Source organism: Rissa tridactyla, chromosome 5 (genome assembly GCF_028500815.1).
Source record: "Rissa tridactyla isolate bRisTri1 chromosome 5, bRisTri1.patW.cur.20221130, whole genome shotgun sequence".
Classification (NCBI taxonomy): Eukaryota; Metazoa; Chordata; class Aves; order Charadriiformes; family Laridae; genus Rissa; species Rissa tridactyla.
The window spans coordinates 73,755,721-73,782,134 of NC_071470.1; the positions used below are offsets into that span (position 1 = coordinate 73,755,721).

The following is a 26,414-nucleotide window of genomic DNA, read 5'->3' on the forward strand; positions in this document are numbered from 1 at the left end:
CTGTAGAAGCAGATCCCTACGTTGAAAGAAAAAGCAAAAACTAGACCCAAGATGAGACAATATTTTACCCAGGACCCTCAGAACCACCTGCTGTGGAAGGGTGGCCAGGCCAGAGGAAAATGAGACCTGTGAATTGTTTTGCTTACTTCTATCATATGTCTGTAGGGGAAGGCCAGCCAGATATGCTGGGCAAAGTAGGAGCATGTTCAGGTTTGAAATGAAATGATCTCTTTATCGTTTTGCCTTGAATTGCCGTGTTTTGTGCTGACTGGGCTATGTGCACCAGCACTCTTGTTTCCCTTCGCTTTGTAGGTCTTTAAGGTCGCTGTCATTTCATACTTGGCTGTCTTGTCTGCTTCTCCCTTGTCCTGTCTCTCTGGTCTCCCTTGATTTCCATGTCCCATATCCTTCCCTTCACTAAAAAAAAATAATCAAGAAATTTATGGTTTGTGTCTCATCATTCTGTTCATTTTACTTTGAAGCTATACTTTTTCTTGAGGTAACGAACCTAGGGGCTGACTGCGGCTGTTGCTTGTACGATGCCTGGAACAAACTTGGCTTGGCCGTTAGGTAATCCTCTGATAAAAAGTGGTCACAAAAAAAAAGGTTTTGATTTCTCCTCCTCCCCCAAAATGAGTTTCAAGGGCGTAAATTAATTTTTCTTCCCAAGGGTTTCACAGACTGGAAATGGAAATCTTGGTCATCTTCCAGTATTTCTCTCTGACTTGCGGTGAGGAAGAAGGGCAGTCTGCTCCGCAGCAGCATGAAGACCATGCGCGTCTTCATCTTGCTGTTTGTTACAACATTTAGGCATCTCGTTGGAATGAATGTCACTATTCAAAGGGCTTATTTGTTTGCCATTTAGAGATGCCTCAGTGGTAATGTGAGCCGTTTTGGTTTCTCAATTCCCTGAACATTATTTTAAGAGAGGAAAAAAATATGGATAAAAAAAGAAGTCTAAGAAATGAAAGAAGATGAGGGAGGAGGTTGGAATAAAAATCTCAGTGGGACTGGAATATTTAAACCAGCGTATGGGGGAGGAAAGAATAGTGAGTACAAATAGCAAGATTGCAAAAACAGAAAGAAGATGAAAATTACAGTGAAAGAAAATTAGAAGGAAAAAAGAGGGCCTAGACAGAAGTCCCTTATGGAGACTGGGAAGCCAGAGTCTGCTGGAAGGGAATAGGCATGGTAAAATAATATAACTTTTTCTAGAATTCAGACAACCTATGGGCAAAATTATCTCAAAGACGTTAATTCTGAAAAACTCAGCAGTTCCTGTGTATGTCAGATACTGTTTTCACTTGTTTTCTGTATTAATCTTTTTATAACGGACAAAGATTTTACATACTTCAGAAAAAATATGTCTTTGTTTTAGCTTTGTTTTGTTCAAAACAGTTTTATGGAGAAATCTTTTTTAATGAAATACAAATGTTTTAATTTTTCTTACTTAGACACTTTTTTTTTATATATATATATTTAACTAAAGGGAAGAGAAGAATTTAATACTACTGAGCTCTTAAGCCAACATCAAACTTCACGTAGTAGTATTTGAAAAAATCATTACTCTAAAACATATTACAGGGCCCATAAGACATGCAATATTCGTGAGACAGAAGAATTGGAAGCAGGTGAAGTCAGTTGTTAGTTTGAGAGAACGAAGTGGCGCAGTCAGGTGTGTCTTTTATCTCCACTCAGCAATCACCACATGTTTAAAGCAGTTCTGTTGCAGGTACTGTCGCACTGCCGTCATCTAAACTAAGACTTCTTTTTGACAACGCAGCAGATCTTTCGAAGTCCTGGTAAAGGGACATATGAGAAATACTAAATAAGGCTTGTTTCAGCTTTCGTGTTGCTTTTGCTTTGCCTTTGGCTGCAACAGAAGACCAAGAAGCAATGCACTGTAATTGTGGTGGTTTGCTGTGGTGTGGCAATTTGAAACCTTGCCAAGCTGAATGTTTCTCAAGTCAACAAGCGCTTGACTCGAAGGGGGAAAAATTACATTAAGGCGTCTCCATTAGGGTAGTGTTTGCGAGGAAACTCATGAGCTTCAGTTCAGGAAGGTATTCAGCATGTGCTTAACTTAAAGCGTGTAACTGATTAGAATTGTCATTGAAACGATTCCTGTACTTAATTCAAATTACATGCCTTAATGATTGGCTGTAGAAAGGGCAGCAGGCACAATGAAGAAATTCATCATGGTTTCTGGTGGAAGTCACAGCAGCTCTTCCGTTCCACTATAGTGTGTGCAAACTCTTTAAACCGTTTCTCTGCCTTGTGGATAGCAGCAAGCCCTTCCATGTGAGACACGCACACATGGTGTGCTAAATTGACTGCAAACCTTTTTTTGTTTGTTTGTTTAAAAGACTACCATTTTCTAAACCTTAATGTAGTTTATGCATAGTAGGAAGACTGTATATCAAATCTCCACTCACGTTTGTGACTGCAGTTGATGAAATGGAAAGGAACCGAGTCCAGATCAATACCTGGATTGGTATGCTGTTAGACTGCTCCAAAAGAAAGGAAACATGTACTTTGAGGAACCATATCAGATTAAAAAAGTAAATCAAAACAAAAGTCATGTTCGTAGGGATAGAAGCAGTCTGCTGAATACATGGCACGTGCAAATAATATGGACACAGACTTCTGCCTTCTTTTTTGCCTACGTTATTTCCAGTTAATTTTGGGAAACTTCCCCTAACTTTAGATGAAATTTCCGAGTGATACAGATTTCATCTTCCACTGCCCACAGGCAATGTTCCGAAGTAAGTAAACAGAAGTGATGATAAGGGAGTGGGATTTAGTTCACCAATATTTGCTTCAGCCTTGATGGTCTGAGTGCCGTGCTTTCACGTGTGGCGGAGGCGGTCCAGAGGAGAAGTCCTTACGGAGAATGCTAAAACGGATGTTCTTAAATAAAAATTTTGTTAGTCAAAAAAAATATTTTGTGAAATGCTGCATTGGGCATGGAGAGGGGAAAAGTTGTTGCGCTCCTGAGGAGTTTAAAAAGTAAATTCATATGCGGAAGCTGTGTGACATAAGAATCGTACTTAGTTGCTGCTTTGAATGGGAAGTAAAGTATTGAATTTACAAACCTTTTTTTCTTTATATTGGCTAAACTGACGTGAATGCCATCCTGTCTGATCACTGATAATGGATAATAGGGCAATATGTGCTTGTGGTTTTGTACGTATTCTTCAAAATTCTAGTAAGCTTTTGGCTTCCCAGAGAGGTTAGTGTATTTCAAACCATTTAACAGATTTTTGAATAAACAAGATGTGGCAGTCAGCTGTTAATTCTTTATTTCCAATATTTTCGTGTGCATGCCATTTACACTAATGAAGCATCAGTATTTCATTGCAGAGGATGCTGGACATACAAATGAAAAATATGCTCTTTACCTCCAAAAACCTTACAGTCATAATGTAAGATAAAAGAAGTATTTTAACAAAAACAAAAAGCAGAAAATATTGTACAAAGCAATGATGATATAAATCCTTGTAATAGCAGCAGGGTAATTTGTGGAAAAGAAAATACCGGTGAGGCTGCGTGGTTGGCTACAGTTGGAAGAGTGTCATTTGCAAAGATCTTGACATTTCATTCTGATGCTTTGTACAATGACAATATGGTAGGGGGTCAAACGTAGGGTTTTATTGTCAATACATAATTATTTATATTTCTGTTCATAAATGTTGTAGAAAACTACCTGTGACGTATATATTTATTTGTATTTGTGTGTGTAAACATTTATATATATTTATTAAAAATGAAGGGGAGGTGATGTTTACCTGTGGTGTGTTTGGCTGTGGTTGTTGCTTTCCCTGGCTCCTGACTTAGGTTTATAAGTGCCACCTTTTATCTTCTCAGGACTTTTGATGCTCTTTGCAAGAGAAAATACATACAAATGTTATCCTTCTGCATTATTTTCCATATAGTAACTAGGAGTATGTTATGTTTTAGAAAGCTCGGTAATTAGATTATTTAATCTTTTAATTTGAAGGCACTTTTTTTGTTGTTATTTTAAGTATTTCCTGTAACTAAGCAAGATACAGAAAGCTATTACGTGTGGCTGTAATAGGGAAGGACAACCTTTTTAAAATACTCTCTCTCCTTGGTGTGAGTTACAGCAGGTGAGCATAGAAGAGAAGGTGAATCTGCTGTTCCTGCTGGTGCAGTGGACAAATGTGTAGGTATTTCAAGCCTGGTGTATGTTTAACTCTCTCATTTCCTCCAATGAATAAAATGGATTGGTTGATAGCAGTGAATGGGCTGCTATTAGGAGCGTTCTTCTCATGAATTGTTAAAAGGTGGAGCGAGATGTGATACGGTGGAAGCTGCAGTCTGTGTATCAGGAGTGCTACTTTTAGAAAGGCTGAGTCAACAAACTCGTAATTCTCAAGCGATCAAAGGACACGCGTTTTTAACCTTGGTAGGTTTTTTTTCCTCTTTCATCCTTTCACAGCTGTCCTCCAGACCGTAATGTCATGGTTTACAGGCTATGTTTAGTTTCTTCTTTAAAGCTCAAATGTGAACTACATGATTCAAGGTAGTCAGGCCAAATGAGTGGCTATTAGGGTCTACAGTCTACATATACAGTAGGTTTGTCTGAAAATTCCTTTGGTTCTTTTGTTGCTCTCGTAGTTTACATTTTATCTGGAACTGTAGTTCCTTTTGTATTAAGAGGAGCAGGTAGCAGATACTGCAATTTTAGTATGAGATTGAGACTCACAGTGTCCACAAATCCCTAAAAGCAGTGTTTCATTTGGTTAGGGGTAGTCAGGCTGCTAGGCAGATGGTCTCAACAAACGGTATCTTTGCAATGAAGAGAAGGCTGTCTTGGAGGATGGATTTATATATTTATTTATTTATAGAGCTTTGTGGTTTGGCTCCCAGCCAAGGATGTTTCCTGTTTCTAGTTTTGATTTACACCCAGTTACTTTTCAGGCTGCATCCTCTGTTGCACTGTAGCTAAATAGAGTGTGCCAGGCAACATCAAGAGCATTATTGATGCTTTCTGGTTCATGGCCCTCTAGAAGCTTAAAGTATCTTGCAACTCTTGATCTGATTTCTGCCCTGCACCTCTTCCCCCCCCCCCATGATTGTGAATATTGTATAAAGGTGTTCTGTGGTTTGTAGTGGAATTCAAGCCTCAAATTCCAAAGCCTCAGAAAATCTGCATCCTGTGCAATCTCATAGAAGCCAATGCACAGCATATCCTATTTTACAGCGTATAAATGCTGAAGCGCAAAAGTCAGGGTAACTACTTTGAGGCAGGCACGCTTGTATTGGAGTGGACACGATGGTGATCTTGGGGAGGTAAGTTACTTAAGGATTCTGATTAAGTTGATAATTTTTATTGAGGAGTTTGTAAACCTTTTTCAAAAATTTGTAACGTGAGTTTTAGAAATAGTCAGTTTTATCATATTTTTTACACTGAACACAGATTCTATTTAGATGTCAAGTATGTCTAGTGCATGTATTTTATATTTATTTAATCATGTGTTTGAGAAGCAGAAGAAGAAATGGATCATGTTGACTAAAACCATAAATGAAACAAGTTGATCTAACGTTGTCTGTAGTAAAGTAAAATGCAAAAAAGAAACTACAGTAAAAAAGAATCAATTTTTAAGGATTTCAGTACACTAGAAACTTTATAAAATTGTTACAATTGGTGCAGAAATCAGTTTTGAAATAATACTTTTGTCCTAGCTCTCCAGAAGTTGATCTTTTGTAATTTCTATTATGATTAAACTTTTAATAGCTCCAGTTAGCTTCTGCAATCCCTACAAGTAGGAAAAAAATAATCTAGAACTGTTCTTCGTATTCAATGTGTTTTTTACTGTTAAAATTGGATTACAATTAGTATCCAATTAGTGGCTAGTCGTTACAATTAGTGGCTGAGCTACTGCAATATATTTTTAGACACTTATTTTCACTTTACACTTCCTGAAATGCTTATATCTACAGTAAAATTGCAACTTGACATAAAAGATATTATTGCTTTATGTTTGCAGAGAATGGCAAAAAAAATGGCACAACCACCGTCTTCATTATCTTAAAAGGAAGAAAAGCTTAGAAAGCTTATCAAGATAAAAGAACACTGTGAACCACTAAGACAGTTGGCCTCTTTTTTTTGAGCATTTCTGTCTGTAATATAAATATATGGGGTTTTGTTTTGTATAGGTTACTGGATCTAACCTGAGTTGGGTTTGCATTACATTGAAAAGGAGCTAGGTCAAGAAAGGACCACGGTGGTGATAAGTTTCTCTTGCGCTATCCCGTTAGCTGCTAATTTATAAAATAATCTTTGATCAGCATATATTAATAGCCAATTGTCATGGAAATGCAAGGAGTACAATAGCCATAAAATGTACGAGGGCAGAGCCGTATATGTGGCCTAGGTAGATGACGTTTTATATTGTTCAATAAATGTTAGTTGAAGCATCTGTGTGTGTTTCTTTTATTTACCAACTGCAAATCAAGTATGTATTGAACAGAAATTACCCAAATAAAAACTTCTAGTGATGTTGTTCTTGTCTTGAGAAATACTGTCCTCCAAAAAAAAATTTGATTGTAGTAGTAGAGGCTATACCACTAGCTGAATTTCAAAGAATTTGGAATGACCTTGCAGGTTCTAGCCTCCTCTGCATTAGGCAGCGATTTCTGGTGCTCCGATTCTTCTTCATATATTCAAAGGACTAGATGCATGTTCTGTGTGGTAGGTGTTATGAGAGTGAATGAGGGTTTTGTCTTGCGACGAAATTATGGCACAGCTTTAAGCTGTTAATGATTTTTTATAAGTTTATCCTCATTAGCTCTATTACTAAGCCTCCAGTTTTTTTCTCCCCTCTTTTTCATCCCACTCTGTCCTTGCTGTTTGCCTCCCACTGATTTTTAGAGGAAATTTTAATTACCCCAGTGATACAAAGCAGACAGAGATGACCTGATGTCTGGGTCTTTTCCTAAAGTGATTCCTGGCAAACATACTGAAATTCATTAATTAGTTCTGCTTGAGACCAGAAAGAATAGATCAGTATTCTCTTGTAGCAGCAGAATCTAATCTGCATTTCCATGTACAACTATACATCTAGTCATAAACTTGTGGAATAGGCCAAGTTAAATCCTCCCAGCCATGTTTTTTTTGAATTTCTAAAATTGGCTCTAGTGTAAGAGCTCAGGATCTGGAGTCCAACACTGTTGTTGCAGATTAAGGGGAATCTGGCAAATTTCCTTGGGCTGCTGCCATGTGGATCTGCTGGTAGAATGCAGTATGATAATATGTGGAGTTTGGCTCATTACTCTCAAGAAATGCTTCCATAGACTTTGCGGGACACAGGTTTAGGAATTGGAATGGTTGTATGTAGGGATGGTCTTGGGCAGACTGCTCTAGACAGAGCTGTTATTAGCAGTATATGTCCAAGATCGTTTGTGGTTTGTTTAGCCCTGTAAAATACCCATTTTGTACTGTTGCATAGAGAGAAATAGGTCAAACGTAGCAATGTTTTAAATAGTTAGACAAGAGTCTCATCTTTTTTGTTGTAACTTCTACACTGCAGGCTTGAAGACGGATCCATCATTTAAGTGCACCTTTGAATTCTGCTTTCATGTAAGATCAGACCTAAACAACAATTTAAAATACTGGACTAACTCGGATAGGACTGACTAACAGTCGGATATGTGGCATGATAAAACTTTGAGTGCTACATGTGTTAGTCTTTTCCTGTAAGTAAATTGTTTCACTTAGCTTCTGAGTTTGCCCCCAATTAGGTGAATAGCGGGATACCAGTGCTTTTTAGAACTAAATTGTAGAGAACTGGTATTCTGTAAATCTAATGCAGTTAGGCCACAGTCTCAAAAACTGTGTGATGCTGGATGCGACTGTGAATTCCTTAACCTTTGAGGTTGGTTTTATTGCTTCTTGAATGAGGTAATTCAATGAGCGGACTTCATTCTTGTCTTTATACAGGCTGTGGTAACTTCTGCAGTCCAGATGCGTGGTGATGGTAGACTTGACTTTTACTTGAAGGGAGGCTTTTTTTTGAGTAGCAAAGAAATCTTCTATTAAATAGCATGTTCCAATGCTGTTCTCCTATGGGAGGGTTTCCATCCGGTTGGACATGTGTGGTTGCCTCACCATGCATCTGATAGCACCAGCTTGCAGTGCAAGAAGATATTCTGCAACTTAGTCAGGTGGGGTCCTATAGTGTTGTGCAGTCAGTCAAAACACGGGAATGTTTGTACTGTTTCAGGTGCTCGTGCAGTACCTTGTGTGTCTATGATTGTGAATTCCATCTTCTCTGCATATGCAGTGTGCTTCTGACGACAGGTCACTTGCAGCAAGCATCTTTTATTAGCTGTGAAACATTTATACTTCAGTGGCATTAAATAACTAACAAAGCTAGGAGCAAAATTGAATAAAATCAAACCAAAAAACCTTTTCTCCCCACAACTGAGATAAAGCTTGCCTCCAACCCCCTGTTCTTAGGCAGACGTTACAATGCTTCTGTCAGTGCAGCAGACAAATATCCATTAAGGCTTGATGAAAAGTACTTATCTATTTAAGTGAAAACAAAGCAAGAAAGAGAAGCTGAATGCTGTATGTGCACTTCTTGGGGCAGAGGTTGGCCTTCTGCTTGTTTTTCAGATGCTCAGCTTTGTAAAACTGTGGTAGGAGATGTAGCTTTGGCCTGCAACAGAAAGAGATTTCTGCTACTGAGAAAGCAGGTCTGGTTATGGATGGGCTGTACTGGATTTTATTTTCCTACTGAAAAGACAAAAAGAAAATACCAAAGTAGGGGTGAGCTGCTTGAAAGAGCAAAAATTATCCCAAATATACTTTTTCATGGAACACCTGAGGGCAGGATGTTTCCTGTTTCTTTTAGATGTAAAAAAACCCCAAAACATTAGTGATCATCTTAGTGATGGTTGTGTCTGCTGTTTTTTGGGGTTGTGGGTTTTTTTTTGTTTGTTTTTGCGTGTCTCAGAATCCTGCAGGCCAACTCATGATACTTGGTGATTTCATTGCCGAGTGTGACAGTCTCAATTTGCTCTGCATGGGTAAATCTGCTCTGCAGAAAGGCAAGAGGTTGTGTTTCTCTAGTTCATATCTAAATACTTCTTTCAGGAATCCCTTTCTTCTCTGTGGAGACAGATGCTGAATGTGAGCACGAGGAAGAAAGTGCTACAGCTTGTGACGCTGCATCAGGGAAACGTAGGAGTGACAAGATGGAGTTTGTGTGGAGCCTTGCCCTGCTCCCAGTGAGCGAGGAGAAGAGGTGGCCTCCTGCTACCACCCAGGAGTTTTCGGGAGGTGATCTCTGCTCCCTAGAAAGCGATATACTGCTTACTGACCGTATCCCAGAAATGTAACTTCCCTACCAATCTGCTATAACAAGAAGTTGAGAGTAGAGTAACCTAAAATAGGGGATAGGCCTGATGCCCGCCTGAGTGTCTTGTCAGCAGAAGGAAGCTTAGACTTAAGACTGTCTGCTGTCAACCCAGCGCTGTGACTGGGTAGCACTGGGTTGCAGTGAGCAGCGCTGTGGCGAAACATTGGTGCACAGCTTCGCCACTAAAAAAATTAAAAGTAGAGGTGATGTGCTTATCCTGACAGTGAAAGAGAGGACTCAGTAGCCCTAACTTGTTTTACTGGAGGAGAGAGAACTGTTCTGGGGAGCTCGTGACGACCTGCCACCAGTATCACTATGAAGTTAGCTAGCTAGCACGTGTTGGACTGTTGCTGTTTGAATTGTGACTTCTCCTGTTTATTGTATAGGGGTTTTTCCTCCCTAAAACAGAACAAACCGCCAAACATTTTTTTCACATCACATATCTACTTGCAATTAGAAATCTACTTGGTTTCGTACCTGTCTCCAATTCCTTATCCTGTTGCCTGTCTGGCACTGTGTATCATCGAGCAAGGATCACCTTTATGGTTTTCTTGGTTGTGTTTTGCTTTTGTGGCTGTTTGTCGTGCTAATAGTTTTAGAAGAGTATACTGAAATATTTGTGAGACAAGGAAGAAATGCTTAAGAATTTTCTTGCTACCTGTGCAAGTCACCTAAATGCATACAAGAAAGCTCATCTCTTACAAAGTACTCCTGGGGAATTCTTGTTCTTCTCACCATCATTAATTTCAGTGGAGATGTGTGGATAAGGCTGTACAAATAAACACAGCTGCGGAATGTGACATAGTAAACAACATGCTTCAAACCTCTTGGCAAAGAGTTATTTACCAGAGAGCCCAAATGCAACACTTAATCCATGGAAAAGATGGCATTTAAAGTATTGGTACTTTTGAATTTTTCCGAAGCAAATATTTATCCCTAAAACTGCTCAATCTACCCTTGTATTTACACATAAGGGGGCAGTGTGGTACTATTAGCCAAGTGCCATGTAGGTGCACATTAGATTTCGTTATTATATATTGCATCATGTTTTAAGAAATGGCTTTAGCAATCTGAGCACAATTAGAGCTTTGTCACTGTCTGAGAGTGCTGCCGTGTCTGTACTGGGGAGAACCAGGTTGGACTGTTTCCTTTCTGCTTTATAAACATTTTGTTTTTAGAGAGTTCCTTGCGCTATTTTGACGCTCTCTCTCAATCCCATGTTCATAGGTGTTTGAAGGAGTGGGAGCCAGTTTTTTAACACTGGTATGGGAAAGTTACGTTCCCAGGTATGGGAATGTAATTTCATCATTTTACCTCCCCCACAAGCAATGTTCGCTTATTGGGAAGGAAGGTAATCTTTTTCACTGGAGCTTTCCTTTGCACACCATATAAAGGCTTCTGGCCCACTGTTGCCCAGTTTTGGCAATATGGTCATCGTTCCAGAGTTTTCATGGAAAATGGTGTTTCTGATTACTTTCTACCAGCAGTCTTCTGCCTGCCAGCAGGAGAGTGATGATTTAGCAGCTATAAGCCAGCATATACAGGGGTTCCTGGGTCATCTTATTCCTACACGTGTTAATATTCAGGGTTAACGGTCCAGGATATGGTGGCATGTAGAGTTTCTTATACTTTTAACATGATGTCTTGAGTGCCTTTACCACAGCATCCTTACGGCGTTTTTCTCGCTGTAGAGTAGCCTGGCTGGCTTTTAGCTTCATGCTGCACCTGGCATGTGCTGTAATAATCCAAAAATGTGTTTTCTGTGGCATCTCTTTTTACCTTCTGCGTGAATTTCTACTTTATAAAAAGCTTCTCCTTTGAAGATTCATTACGGTTCTCTTCATTATAATATTTCATATACAGATATGTGGCAGCGTAAAGTTGCAGGGTAAAAGATCACCATGTACTGTTTCATTACATCTTGTTGTATTACCGTGTTGCGTTGCTGTAAAGTGCCATACAAACATACGGCTTTTCTTGTATAGCTGCTGTTTGTGTTTTTCCTTATCTGCTGGTTTGTCTTTGATGAAGTAGATATTAAGCTAATTTGTTCATGGGAATCTGCCGTGATCACTTGTAAAAGGCTGCTGTTAAATTGTACGTCAGCGTACTGGTAATTTTCTAGAAGTAAATCAGCATCGTTAGACTGTACACGGTATGTGACAATTAAAGCAGAAATGCTATCAGGTTGAGAAAATCTGCATTGCTGGTTAATCCAGAGAGAAATGCCATGGTATTTTGTATGGAGTGTTAGGCTAATGGTCATGACTCAAAAGATAAAATGATTACAAGAAAGGAAATCCTTTTTATATGTGTCTTTGTGAATACCATCATTTAATAGAAATATGACTCAATATTCAATAGTTAACTGAAAAAACTTTCACATGGTATGTTACTATGGTATCTCTTCCTAAAAACTCCTCCCCTCTAAATTTGCCCCTTTCTCTCTTCAAGAGGTTGTTTTGTTTTTTTTTTTTATTATAAAGGACACTATTATAATGATATCGCAAGTTTTGAAAATTAAAATGGGTATTCTGGCAAAATTATAGATCCTAGCTAAAGCTATAAAGCTTTTTGGTTACTGGTTCATAAAGTTAGTATCCCCCTTCTTCCCCTTCCCCTCCGTCCTAGCTGGCAAGTGTGGCTGCAAGTATTTTGTCTTTGGATTGACTGATTTGCAGCTTGGTTAATGTGTAGATAGTGCTCTTGCTTATTTTCATATTATAATTATTTATTTATTTTAAAAGCACTCATTAAAGGCCCACGGCATACTCCCAAACTTGAAGGAATGGATTTTTGGCTCCCGCCTGCTTTGAATGAAATCCAAAACAAATGTTGTTTGATAATGGTTTACAGTTGCATTACACAGGTTGCTCTTCGTGATAAATAATTAACACCCTTTGTGTTCTTGATTGCAGATTTTCAAAACCCTGCCTGATGCCACTTTCCCTGAGCCAATCTCTATGTCAGTATCTCCTCCAAATGCCCCACCAAGGCAATCAAGACGACAAGGACAACGTATTAAGAGGCCTCTAGCTGTGTACAATCTCTGTCTTGAGCTGGATGATGGTAAGATGTTAGTAATAATTTCAGTCTTTGCAGCAGATGGGCTATATATGCTATCTTCAGTAGGTGTTTTTATTTCATGTTTCATTTGTATACGTGTGTGCATGCGCGTGCATGTGCATGCATGCTTGTTTAATTGCTTTGGAACATGTAAAGAAGCAAGGAGAGTACAGAGAAAGGAGAGTATAGAGAGTACTGTCCTGTGACATGTTTAAAAGTAGGACGAACTGTCTTAAATATGCTTTTTCCCCTCTAAAAAAGAAGCAGCTCTTGTTTCTTTGGGGAAGTCTCTTTGACCTCTACTGAAGATGACACAGCCATAAGATAAATGGAGAGAGAACTAAAATTAAAGCACATCTTTTACGGGAAGAGCTAATGCACTCTACAGTTAAATTCATCTGGATTAAAGGCTCAGGTCACCACCGCACTGGAGAATACTAGTACTTCACTTGAATCTTTAATACCTTCATGTAATCAGCAGTAAATACTTGTAAACTTGTCTTACTGTTGAGAAGCAAAGAAAGAAAAAATCTTGCTTTTGCATGGAGTCTGCAATAGCAACATACAGTGAGGCAAAGGGTGTATAACATCTTATATATTCTGACTGTTGGCCAGAAACATAATAATTTTCCTGAAAATTCATTGCCTGGGGGTACGTACAGTACTGAGAGGGCAAGTCAGGGCTCATTTTATCTTACAGATTTTCACCACCCTGTTCCCTTTCTCCTTCCTAATGTTGTTAGTCAATTGTCGTTTCACATGAAAAATCATGGGATCAGGGCACAAAGTCCAGTTATCAGCAAGTGAAAATAAACAGGAACATTTTGAATTCATGCAGTAGTATGAGATTCACTGATGAACTGTCATTAAATCAGTGGTCAACAGTGGTTGATTTCTTAAGGAAAGAGCACAAATGCCTACAACAGCTGTTAAATGCAGGCTTTAGAAATAAACTCAGGACTGTTTATTGTCTCAAAGACAGTTTTGCAAAGAGTCTGCAAGAAATTCAGCATGCCTGCCATCAGGTTTAATTCACCAGAGAGATACGTAATCTCTGTGCCTTTCTTTTCTTGCATCAAATATGAAATTAAATGCCTTAACTAGAAGGTGTTTAAGGTGCATCTGCTTAAAAAGCTTAAGCTCTGTTAATTTGAATAACATGCTACCAAAAGCCAAGAAAGCTCTTAAGCTATATCTGCAATAATAAATTTATCCTCATTTGAAAAACAAAACAAAATTGAAGTCACTCACAGAGTTGTTTACATCTAATTTTGAATGGGAATCCCAGCAGGTTGCAAGAAGTACCACAACTTCTCTAATTCCATGCTGCAAGGTGTGCACTGAGGACCTGGCTCTGACCCTAACACAGTAGACAAAAAGTATTCGATGGATTGTTTTTATTGTAAGATACAAAAACACAGTGTTACTGTTGAAAACGGTTATAAATGTTCAATTTTCCCTAAATACAGTCCATATTTTTGTCCAATTCTGGCATTTCAACAAAGCGAAGAACTGGGATTGTTAAAGGCTGTGATTGTTATATATCATACAGAAATTTGGTACCTGTCTGGGAGTCCTAGTGTGGTGAATTAAAGAATAACCTAATACATCGTTATGCGTGGTAGAACTTTGATGGAGGCTGAATCACAGTGAAGGTGAAGTCACAGTTCCGGGTTGGATGGCACCAAATTTCAGTGGTATCTGAAAATAATATTTCCCCTTGTGACTTCTAAAAAAAATATCTGTAGTGTTTCTAGCCGCCTCTGAAGGTAGCGGTATTCTCAGTTTGTTGTTGTTGCTAGAAACTGGCTGTTGGTAGGTGCTGACTACGTGCTAATGCTTATTTTATTTGTGTTTAGCCAGACAGTTGTGTCAACAGGGTAGTCAGTAGTTGATACCAATGGTTGTTTGGCACATGTGCAGTATACGCATGGCATATGCATATGAGCCCGACTGTGTCATTGCATTATCCAAGGAACTACCCCACTGGATACAGGGTGCATAAATCAGCCAGACTGATTAATTATCTAGTCACTGAGTAGAGCTCAGTGACTCCAAATACGCGCCGTGGCCTTCAGTTACTTTGTTCTTTGGAGAGGGGGGGAAGAAATAAAAGCAAGCCTGGGCTTCGTTCCATATTTACCTAGTTTCTTGGCTAACAAATGCATGTTTTATAACTGCTCTTTGGAAGATTTTATCCTGTGTGTGTTTTTAACAGGAAATTAAACATTAAACCCCTTCCCTCCCCCCTCTTTATTCACAATGGCATGAGTTAAGCACCAGGCATAAGCCAGTGTTTTGTATTTCCTGGATATGGCAAAATTATCATAATCTTGTTTTAAACCAAGTAGCTGATACATATTTATATGTAAATATATTTGTAGACAAGTATATCTCTAAGGTTATTGTAATTGTATATAAATATTTTCTGTGCCTTGAAACTAGAAGTATGTTGGAGACAAAATCTCTCTGTGCTGGAAAACTTCTTGAGTGTGTTTCTTTTAGGATTGTTATGCAAACCAGGAAATTGTTAGAAAAGCGGAAACAAGTCTTTAACTATCAGCTGCTCCGGGGAGTTAACAGGCTTCAGAATCCACTGCTTGAATTGGAAATGCAGGGTTCGGGCCAGCTTTTCTTTTTAAAAGCACGTTTGCAGTCAGGAAGCTTCTTGACTGCACACAAAATGTATGCAGCAACCACCCAGAAAGGGCTGTAAGTGACATAAATATTGATAGATAAAATTGCTGAAGAACACACACTATGCTTGATAAAAATCTTTATTTTGCCTTCTAGTAATGAGCTGTACTGAGTTCTGATGGCGCATAGATTTTCCTTGTACATGGCAATTAGATGATTAAACCCATTTGCAAACAATTCAAGCATTATATTTACTACCGTAAGGATCTTCATTTCCTGAAAGACAAACTTAAGTCACAGATGATACTGTCTGTTTTTCTTTCAACTTCTTTCCTCTGTGGTAAGCTAGTTACTAAATTTTCACTCTGAAGTTTTTCGACACCTCAGTGTCTCAAGTAGAACTAGACTTTAATGGGGAACTCTGAGCTACTTTCATACGTGGCCTAAACCCAAAGTTCTTGTTTCAGCAAAATGCAGATTTGTCTGAGATTTACATTAGGATCATTTCCAGAGGTTTCTTGCCTTCTAAAATGAAGACATGGGGTTTGGTGGTGGTTTTTTTTTTTCTTTGTCTGGAAATAGCTTTTTTCTTCTTCTTCTTTTTTTTTTTTATTCTTTTTTTTTCCTCCCTTCTACTATCTGAATGAATTTTAGAGTGAATTAAGTAGCAATGCAGAAACTCCTGTGGCTTACAGTCTCAGCTGTGTACAAACGACTTTGCATTCTCTCTCTGTCTCTCTATGCAGAAAGACTGCTAGCTAGAACAGCGAGTTGTTTATCCTGTTCTTCTGAAAATGTCGTTGGGTCTTTATTTTCCATTTTGACAGTCAGTATATATCAGAAGAGAGCTCTGTTTATATTTCTTCTAGAGGGCAATGCAGAGTTACGGTTTCGTTACCTCCCAATTTTATTTTAGTTTCTATAGGCTTTTCTCATCTTGTAGCAAAATAAAGTTTGTTGTTTTGTTTAACTTTTTTCTGTACCAGAGACTTAGAGATTATTAAACTATTTTGCAGGGCTACTAGAGCAACACAACAAGAGAAGTTTCTGTGTAAGGTAGGCAGTATAAAGCAGTCTGTCCAAGATGAACAGAGGGTCAGCATGAATTGCATATATCACACCTGGAGTCAAGAAATGGGTCTTGCGTGGCAATTTGTCCAACTACAGAACAACTTGTTTTCTGAACAAACCAAAATATAATTCTTAAGCCACAGGGCTTGCTCGAGGCTTGCTGATGCCTTATTCTATTTGAATACGCTCTAGGTGTCAAAATTTCTCATTGGCACATACATGGACATAGCACACGAGTATCACATAGGGGCTGCTTTGTTTTGTTTTTAAGGTGTTTGTCTCCCATCCCCCCACTCTGTAACTCAGGAGGCATATGGCGTGTTTGCAATAGCTTTCTGCTGCTGCTGTAAACTAAATATTATATTTATAGTCCCTTAGAAAACAGATTATTGTGTAGAATTCCAACAGAAATAAAAGCTAGAACAGCTTATTTAACACTTTAAAACTTCATGCTAACTTGTATTACCCTCTGAAGTATTTAGGGAAGCCAAAGTATGAATGGTATGATGGTATGTTAGTGCTGAACAGGAATAGCTTTTCCTTTTCTTGATATTTTTTTTTTTTTTGGTGGGAATTGGAGTGAGACGGTGTCTTAAATTGGATGATAAATTAATTTGCATGAATTACTGTGGCATTCAATTAAATTACTTCATCAAAGTCAAATGTGATACATGTAATGGTTATATAGCTTGCATGCAATATTCCCTTTCCCTCCTCCTCCCATCCCTTCCTGCCCCAAGCAAATAAGTAAAAAACCATAAACTTAATTTGGAATTACTGAACATAAAACCTGGATGTTAGAGGAAGCCTTGGGTTTATAGTAATGAGACTGGTCTTCAGGGCTGGAACAGCCCAGAGCTGCAAGGTTGCAGGTGTGAAACCTGGCCTTGAACTCTTTCTATTTCTGAATCTGCTGCTTGGAAGTGTTTCTGTAACCTGGCACATAGCAGGGGAAATGGAAAGAAAAGCAGCTACATAGGCATATCAAAAAGCCATAAGGGCTTGTAACACTTGCTTACAAAGCTATTGTTAACAGCTGAGCAGAGCATACAGTTATGCTGTTACAAAATAGGGGCACCAGTATCAGTTGTGAGGGGAAGATCAGGATGATTCTGTTTGCCATGTAGAATTTAAGATACTTCATGTTTCACCTCGCTGCAAGAATAGTTCCTGCAATTCTGCATGGTCTATCAGAGCTTTTTCCACCTGATGGGTCCGAGTAGGATGAGTGCTATGCAAAGTAAAAGTCCTTTTGAGCTATTGCCAGTAAAGGTAAAGCTTTTTCTTAGATAATAGCAGGTATGTATACGGTCCTATCAGATAATCAACTTCTGCTTGGAAAGCTTTGGGTCCATAGAAGGTACTTATTTTCTTGGAGGTATGGAATAATTTTGGTCCATGCATTGTATACACAATATACATTGTATGGCCATTGTTATACCTGTAAGAAATCTACTTGCTGCAATCTACTTGCTGCACAGTTATCCGAAATCAAATTTAACTGTCATAATGTAGTAAACATCTCCTAACATTTACTTCTTTTCAAATGAAGTATGTCAAATCTTCATGGCTGGTGTGATAATTGCCTTAGTATCATCGCCAGTGCTTGTCCGCTTCCAGTACATGAAATCTAGAGGCTGTAGAAATGTTCAAAATAAACACCGTTCACGTGTGCACACACACGCACACAACGGGAGTCAGAGGTACAGGGAAAGGAAATATGAATAGACTTTAAACTAAAATCTGAATTTAAAGAAGGAATGGGGAGTTCAGGAAAAAGGGTCAGTCTTTCCTTGAGGCCAGGCATTATTAAAAATCTCTGATATCCTGTAATAATCCATTATCTCTTTAATTCTCTACCTTCTGCACACAGACATGCAAGGGCCCATAATACTGTAAGAAGGCCAATTTGGCATGCTAAAAGCCATTAATCCTGGGCATTGGAAGTCACTGACGTATCTTTGCTACATGCCAGCTGTGCCCTGGCCAGCCTCTGTTGGTTGAAAGTAAATGCTCTCACCCAGCACACAAGAGTAGAATGAAGACTTGAAGCTGTTCAGGTCTTCAGTCAGTTTCTTATGGACGAGAGGGTGCATTGCACTGAATAAGATGTTTCCTCACATGGGGTGCCCTTGCTTCCCTTCACTGGTGACGGTGGATAGGAGAGATCTTGGAAGGGGGGAGGTGGTGAACTTTCTGAAAGGCATGAGTTAGAAAACATGATTCTTCTTCCTGTTTTGCTCCCACTCTGTCAGTGTTCTTCATTCGGTCAGAAAAAAAAGGCATTCTTGTTCTTCCATTAGCTTCTGGAAGTCTTTGTCCTGTTTGCTCATCTTTTTCCCTTTTATTTCCTGTTTTCTTTTGAAAAGTTCCCTTTTATTTCCTTTTGAAAGTTGCACTTAGTGCAAGGTGAACTACGTTACTATCACTTCTTTCCTTCTCAGCTGTACTTGCAATTACTGAACCAACAATGAGATTGAAGGAGTACTTAGGGGATATCATGGAGAAGTAATAGTGGTGGGACTAGCTTGGCTAGGAATGCAGTCTCATCTAAGACTACTTGACTGGGGCCAAGTGAATTAGCCTCAGAGACCATGTTAGTGGGAATCTGCAAGCAAGAAGATGCTTGATGCCTGGCAAGTTTGGTTATCCCTCTGAGCAAGTGGGTTTCCGCTGTTCTGTAACAGTTCCAAATTCACTGATGATGAGTGCATCCACTTCTGTCTCCCTGGCCATCAACACTGCTTGGTGCTGCCTGTGTGTGGCACAACCTCCTTGAGCCATCTCCACGGCCTCCCTTCCACAGTGCAGCTGAGTTCAACCCTGAGCCCTTGCCAGACGTTTAAGAAAAAAATAAAAAAATTGCACTTGCAGACATCTAACTGTAGAGTTTCAGAGGCATGGATAGTGGAAGAAAATGTTGACCTAACTACATTGAGGTAGCAAAATCTGTCTTCCTAATCGCTACCCTCAGATAGGACATCAGGAGGTTCCTCACCAAATATGTCACCTGGATATTCGGTTAGAACAGCTGATAAAACTTCCCTAAGGGCTGCTTAGCTTGTGTTCAGTTGTCTTTTTAATAAGCCATAGGCATCCTGCTTCATCCTTTCCTCTGTTGAAGCCACTGTTAAGGCAAAAAGGAGAGAGGTGAACAAAATGAGGAAGGAGGCACAGCCAAGGGTCAGCAGCACACTGAAAACGTTTCAGAGTGGCTTTCCTGTGAGAGCCATCACTTACACAATGTGAGAGCAGTTAGTCTTTGTCATTATCCAAGTACCACAATGGGTTGTGGAATTACTGGTAAGAAACTTCTTCTTTTAATAAGTCATGGGAAGTAATCGCAAGTGAAGTTAGATAAATATCAAGAGAAGAGGAGACAACAGCACAGTATTATCTCTGTTTGATAGCTCAGGAAAAGAGTTTTTGAACACCTTACTTTTGAGGGTGGAAGGACCCTTACAGAGACATTTCCAGCTGATCAGTGGCTGAATTGCCAACACAAAAGAAAAGGAAATGTGGAAGAATATTTTCACGGACTTCGGAGTTTTTGATGCCATTTAAGAAGTGCGTCTCACTTAGGAAACTTTTAGCCCTGATTATGGCATTGTACCTCTTTTTGATCTGTTTTAGTTTTTCACGGTCGTTCTCATTGATAAGAGTAGAGCTGTTCTGTTGGTAGGTTTCAATACAGGTCTGGACCATAGGTAAACGTTTCCTGCACCTATGGAAACCCAAAACACTCTGCTACCAAAAAACTGTGAAACCTGTGGGGCACTCCATTTATCTTACTATCTGACAGAGTTTTCAGGAAGTGGCTTCAGTTCATCAGTGCATTTTTCAGCCATGAAATTAATGTGTGGCATCTGGCCAGCCTGGTAAGGCTGGAGGTCATGTGTGGTTTCCTGCCAAGCAAGCGCTCGTGAAAAATGAGTAATCTTTGAGTTTAGATACTGCTCTTGTTATCATAGTATACACAAATCCAAAGAGGAACCCCTCTGCATGCTTGTATCTGATTTCTGTTGTGTTTTGAAATTTAATTATGTGTTATACGTTAACACCCCAACCTTGTATCCATGACTGTGTCTTGAACTGTTTATCCACAGCTTGAGGAATAAATTGGAATTCTTTACCCGTTTTAGCTTGCTCAGCAAAAGGCTTACCTACAATTCTATGTGTCTTTCAGATTTTATTGACATAAAGAAGCAATCCAAGCAATATTTCTCCTGAATTTTGAGAGAGGACCTGCAGTGAGGGAGATATTTATTGAAATAATCTCTTGCTATTATAGGCTAAGTGTATGTCTAGAAAGGTGCTTGTTTAAAAGTGAACTTTGGGTTTTAGAAATAAACAAAAAAGTATCAAAAAGGAGGAGGGTGGGGGAATGGTCCCAAAACCCCACTTGCCCCTAAATAGCTTGCAGATGAGCACATTTCTTTCCCTTTCCTAGCCCCAATTCAGACACCCACCTTTCTGGCTACAATTCTTGAGTTGCATCAGCCAGTCTTGAGGCAAATTCTGTCTAGTGCAGCTTCCTCCTTTTTCTGATGTATCTGAATCACTGTGGAGTTGGGAAAAACAACCTTTCTACAGGAAAACTACTTTGTGCCTAAGATACACATGCTTGTGCACGCACGCATTGGAAAAATATATCAAAGTCGGTCTTTATCTAGGACAAAACTGTAGTCAACTCTAACAGTCACGTTAATTATTTTGTCTGAGAGAAAAAAAATAGCTGGCGTAGAGATCTAATTCTTACTGCATGTGTTTTGAAAGACGGCATGAAACTGATGGACGTGTGGGTTGTCTGCTGTCCATTTGCTGCATGAAAGCTCTATTGGTTTTAGGGCGTATAAGTCTATAATGTCAACATCTATTTAAGAACTAACTGCATACTAAGGCAGTGCTGCGGTGGGTAGGATTTGCTACCCAGTGAGGATAATGGATACTTCTTGATAATGAAATGCGGTAATATAAAACTATTTTTCTGAGTGTTTACAGGAATTTGACCTCCAAAGTACCCATTATTCGGGAACAGTGAAGTAACTCTCTTGTTTAGTTTTAGCATTCTCCGTGATAATTTTTAATCAAATAATAGATCATTATTAGCTTGCTTTTATGTGATTTCACCTTAGTTTGGGAACTTACGTATTTAAGTAGCACAATTTCTGTAGTCTGGAGGTGGTGAGTAATAAGTAATTCTGTTGCCCAGCTTCAGTGATGTGATAAACAAAAGTACACAGTTTCTTAATTTATTCAGAAACAGATGACTTCATTAATTTAGAAAACTTTAAAAATTTGAAGAAGAATGTCTGAGTTCACCTGGTGCTTGGTGTGATTACCGCAGGATGATTTGTACTGTAAATAGTGAACAAAAGGATGCAGCCCAGCATCTAGTGTTCATCTAGTGAACAGAGGATGCAGCTGTTCTTGACTGCAGTCTTCTTTGATCACTCTGACTAGCACATAAAGCTTTTTCCACTAGAATTACTTCTAGCTGTCCAGGAATGGCTGAATCCTTTCCAGAGTGATTGGTACTTTGTATCATGGGATCACTTCAAGTTTTATTAACTGTGTGAGACAGCTTATCTTCAGTTATGATTTTCATGCCTGTTTTCTGTGGATGTTGAAACTCCAGCACATGGAACCAAGTTCTCACTTGGCAGAGGATATTTATGATACTCATATTTCTTTTCTATCCCTGATCTGTGAGCTTCCTATCAAAACGAAAACATAGTACATACCCACAAATTAACATAAGAGCAAAGCTACTTTCTACTTGGTTAAACTTCTGTATTATTGTGGGAAGGTAGCTATTTATGGTGAATGAATGTTTGTTATCTCAGAGCTGGATGCAGCTGTGATGCTGATGGGGGAGGATGGGTGGCTGCACAGCAGTGCGGCTGCTGCTTCCCCATCTCCTGATGCAGAACATGGCAGACTTGGAGGTGGTAATAGGGATTTTGCAGCATCTCTAATTTACTCAGTAATTCTCCCCATTACCCCCTGTCCACAACTAGACCTATGTGACTGTGTCAAAGTGGAATAAGACATGTCTTTTATCCTCTTATTTTGCTACGATTTGTATATCCGATGAGCACTTAAAACATACATGACATCTCCGTTCTGCCCATTCTGTGTATCTCAATAGAAACTGTTGTATATTCCTCATTTACTCCAGAAACATTCACTCTTATAAACTCTTTTCATCCTCTGGCTACCCTTAAACTGTAGATGTTGCTTGTAATGTTGATGTTAAAGATTAGCCTTTCTTTTAATAGTAAAGTATGTAATTCTTTAGTTTACTTAAGTTGAAATTGGAAGAAAACTCTGTCACTCAGGCAAGTAACTGATAGTGTTAGCGCTCTGGTTTGCATAGTTTTTATTACAAATGTTTTTTTCTTATTTAGAATTCTTGGAGTATAGTAAGGATCTGATTATTGACACTGCCAAAGTATTTAAGTTTTTTTTTCAACTTTGTATGCTAACAAAAAATATTCTTAGACTAGCCAGATGGAAAAAGGAGAAAAAAAAAGGCAACTGGGAGGCATGTCATGCTCAGTTAGGTAGAAACTGAGTTCAGATTTCTGGTAGGGAGGGTCTAGGAGCATTTACTATCTAAGGCTTGTACCTTAGATAGTACAAGGGAAAAAGGAATTGAGGGTTACATATGTGGTAGAGAGAAGCTAGATGAGGTAAGTCTTAGTCTATGTAGGTACTTTTTCACCTTGTGGGGATTTTTCATTGTGAGAAAAGGTGACACGAGGTGGAGGGGGGAAAGAGGAAGGTTATCTGCGTTAGAAACAAAATGGTAAGTAGTACCAGCTAGACACAACCAGTAAATGGCTAGGATCAATCAAAGTTACCTTATTTTCTAGATAGGGCTGGTCTGAACTATGAAAACCCATAAAGGCAAAGCACGGGTATCTGTTGCAGAGGCAGAGTGAAAGCTCTAAGGCTTGGATGAGTGTTGTGACTAGAACAGCGAAACAAGAAGATAATTTAGATGACAGTTTAAAAGGATCCGAGCAGTCAAAAAATTTAAATAGTATGCAAAAGGTGGTGAGAATGTGAAACAAGTTTTAACTCTCTTGAGAGTGAAATTGGATCTTACACCACCTGTTTGTGTAGGATGAGGAGATAAATCATAGAAGCAACTTGGTGGCAACTCTAGAAAGATGACCAAGCTGAAGGCCGAAGGCACTCAGAGGCTTCCCACAAATATAAATAAGAAAAGTTGAAGAGCCGGTGGCTGGAGCGTTGACAAAAATTTATGAGGCGTCATACAGACTTACTGCTTTTATACTGAGAACCCTCATGTCCTTCGTCTGTTTTGGCACCCTTTGGCACCCAAAGATAAGAGTGTAACGGGAGAGAAAAGGGAGGGAGATTGGCATGTTTAGGGACAGAAAATGAAGGCACCAAGAACACCAAACTCTGTGCTTGAAGAATGATATAAATGAGCTTTAAAAGAAATTGCATCTTCCCTATTTTATAGTGTAAGAGCTCATTAGAATTCAAGTGGTAGAAAAGAAGAATAGGAAGTTTCTGGAGCTCCTCTTTGGAAGGACCTGTCAGTCCAATGTGTCAGTCAGTCCTTTCATAGAAGTGGGAAACCTGACAATGCTGCTCACTGGAGAACAACGTTGGAGGTAAAGAGGAGAGAAACAGTAAAAATATTAGACTATCAATATTAGGGAGCCCCTGAATTCTGAGATAAAATGAAAACCATGAAGTTGATTCAGTTCCAGCAATGTCCTTAATATGCTCTTTAACAAACAAACCATGTCGAAACTAAAGGCTTTTTAATCTCCAGCAGTTTAGGATCTTTACTGACTCCACAAAGCAAAATACAGGAAAAGGGTAGAGGGGGGAAAAAAGAGGAAATAGCTAGCAGTCAATATATATTACAAGTTTTGAAGAATTGTTAAAAAGAACTTAGCTATGAAAATCAATGTGGGATTTATAATCAGCAGGATTACACAGAAATCTTCACAGGCAGGCCTGTTGCAAGGTGAATATTTTGAATAATGTGCAGCCATCTAACTTGTCCTAAAAAAGTTCTCTGGTCTTGGGGATGCATGGCTTGAGCCATCTGACTTGTCCTAAAAAAGTCCTCTGGTCTTGGGGATGCATGGCTTGGCAATGTTAATTTTTAAAACATCTTGTAGCATGCTGAAAAAGTTTGAGGAAACTGGAAGAATGTTAATGTAGTAGCAGTGTTTAGAAAGGTAAATGAAAATCCTCGATGATATATTTACATGTGGGACACAGTCAGGAGGAATTGCAAATAATGACAGTGGAAGTTATGTTGGGGTTGTGGTCATGCTAAGCTTCACCCATGCAAACAAAATAAGCTTCCTTGTATTGAGAAATAAATTTACCAATTTTAGAGGAAAAATGTAGCGCGTAGCTACAGAATGGAGGACTACATCCTTAAAAATGATGACTGTGCTAAGTCTGTTAGTCACAGTGAGCAATCAGCTCATTGGAAACTATTAATTTAAAGATGTGGCTAAAAAGTGCTGGCCTTGGATGTACAAAGAGGGGACTGATGAGTAGGAGTAAGTGGTGCAATTAACACTCAACATGGCGCTAGTGGGACCACAACGAAAAATCATGAATTCAGATCTGATGTACGCTCTTCAGAAAGAACTCTGGGAAATTGTAACAGGTTTATAAAACAGGTGATGATTCCAAAACCGCAGAATCCCTTACAGTAAGAGATTTAGTGTTAACCGTATATAGGAGATCATTTAAATGCTTTACCACAGCACAAAAAATGGATATGAGAGATACTATAATTATTATCAATGCATATTACATGGGTCATATCTGACAATAAAGCCTAACAAAGTGAAGGTATGTGCATTAATCATCGAATATGTTAATTATCAGCCAATTGCTTCTCCATTACCTTTACCATCGGCTGATATCTTCAGACAAAGACTCTTTGGAAAATGCAGTTTGGCCCAACTTGAGATGGGCATTAATCAAAAGCAGGTTGTTAAGCTTAATAGAGACATAACTAGATACAATTCTATGGCCTCTGCCATGACAGGAGTTACTATAATTCCTGAAGTTAGCAGAACTTTTTGTCGTGGACACGCAGGGCGAAATATTTGTACAGTTGAAATTAGAGCACATTTCAAAGACTTATGTTTTGAGCATGTATTGTTTTTAATCATGAAAGTGTGCTAGATGATCATTGGTCATCTGTTTTTGCAGTTATACAGAATTGCCTTTTCCTGAATAAAGGTATTGTTTTACTTTACAAAAAGAGATAATTAAAACCATCAGAAATATAAACTATCTTTGAACATGTTTTTGGAGAGTGTTCACTTAATCCCATAGAATTTAGCAGGTGTCTTCCTGTTTAAATACCTGATTTTAGTGTTCAAAACCCGATCTTATTCTTGAGAGTGCAATGCTGTATTGACCGTGAGAAAACACTGGCTCAGGAAGGAAGAAGTAAAATCTGAGGAAAGATTTAACACACAGTTTCATTTATGATAATGTCAAATGCAATTGTCTATATACTGCAGTCTCCAATGTAGACTCTACTGTGCCTGACTGAAGTGTTTAGTGTTTTTTCACTTTTTCTAAGTGCTCTGAGAAGCGATTCAATAGAAAACCTCTGCTTTCTGGAGGGAGGTGCGGTGAGTTCGTCATGTTCATAATATTAAAGAACAGATTAATATTCCTTTTGCTGCTGTTTTAGTAATGTTAAGTGAATGGCTGAGGTAAATGCGGCCTTCTAATACAGTGTATGTAGTTTGATAATCTGGGTTGCATTAATGCTACTACTTTAAAAAGAAATTGTGATGAATTAAAAGGACTTAAGTCTAGTTTTAAGGAATTCAATTTCTTTACAAAGTAAAATTGCAGTATTACTGTCTAATCTCTCAGATGTTTATCATTGTGACACATACGTCTGCAAATGAGGTGAAATTAATTAGTTTTTACCCGGCACTCCTACGATTCTCGTGTCAGGTAAACGTGAGCGGCAGCATCGTGGCCTGGCTGAGCAGGATTGGGCTGGAATGCCAGTGACTCACTTTCCCAGGTTAACGTTCTCCTCCTCAGAGCTTATCATACTTTGTTACTACAGGCTAATTTAGATCCTTAAATTAGCAGCTGCTTTAGGCAGAAATTTCCAGATGATCACTTTTATCATTTTGGTGTTTTTAGTTGTATGTCATTTTACTCTCTAGGGAAGTTGTTCTCTGAGAGTTGCTGGGAGGGGGTGGG

The 26,414-nt window shown here is 38.8% G+C and overlaps 1 protein-coding gene across 7 annotated transcripts in view; it reads left to right on the plus strand.

The window, feature by feature from the left end:
- Window positions 1-26,414, plus strand: part of ARHGAP10 (Rho GTPase activating protein 10) — a 163,580-nt gene that overhangs the window by 106,681 nt on the left and 30,485 nt on the right. For all 7 annotated transcript variants that reach the window (XM_054202145.1, XM_054202148.1, XM_054202146.1 and 4 more), the window contains one exon: window positions 12,308-12,458. In XM_054202145.1, coding sequence (XP_054058120.1) covers window positions 12,308-12,458 — 151 coding nt within the window. The remainder of the gene's footprint in view (window positions 1-12,307; window positions 12,459-26,414) is intronic.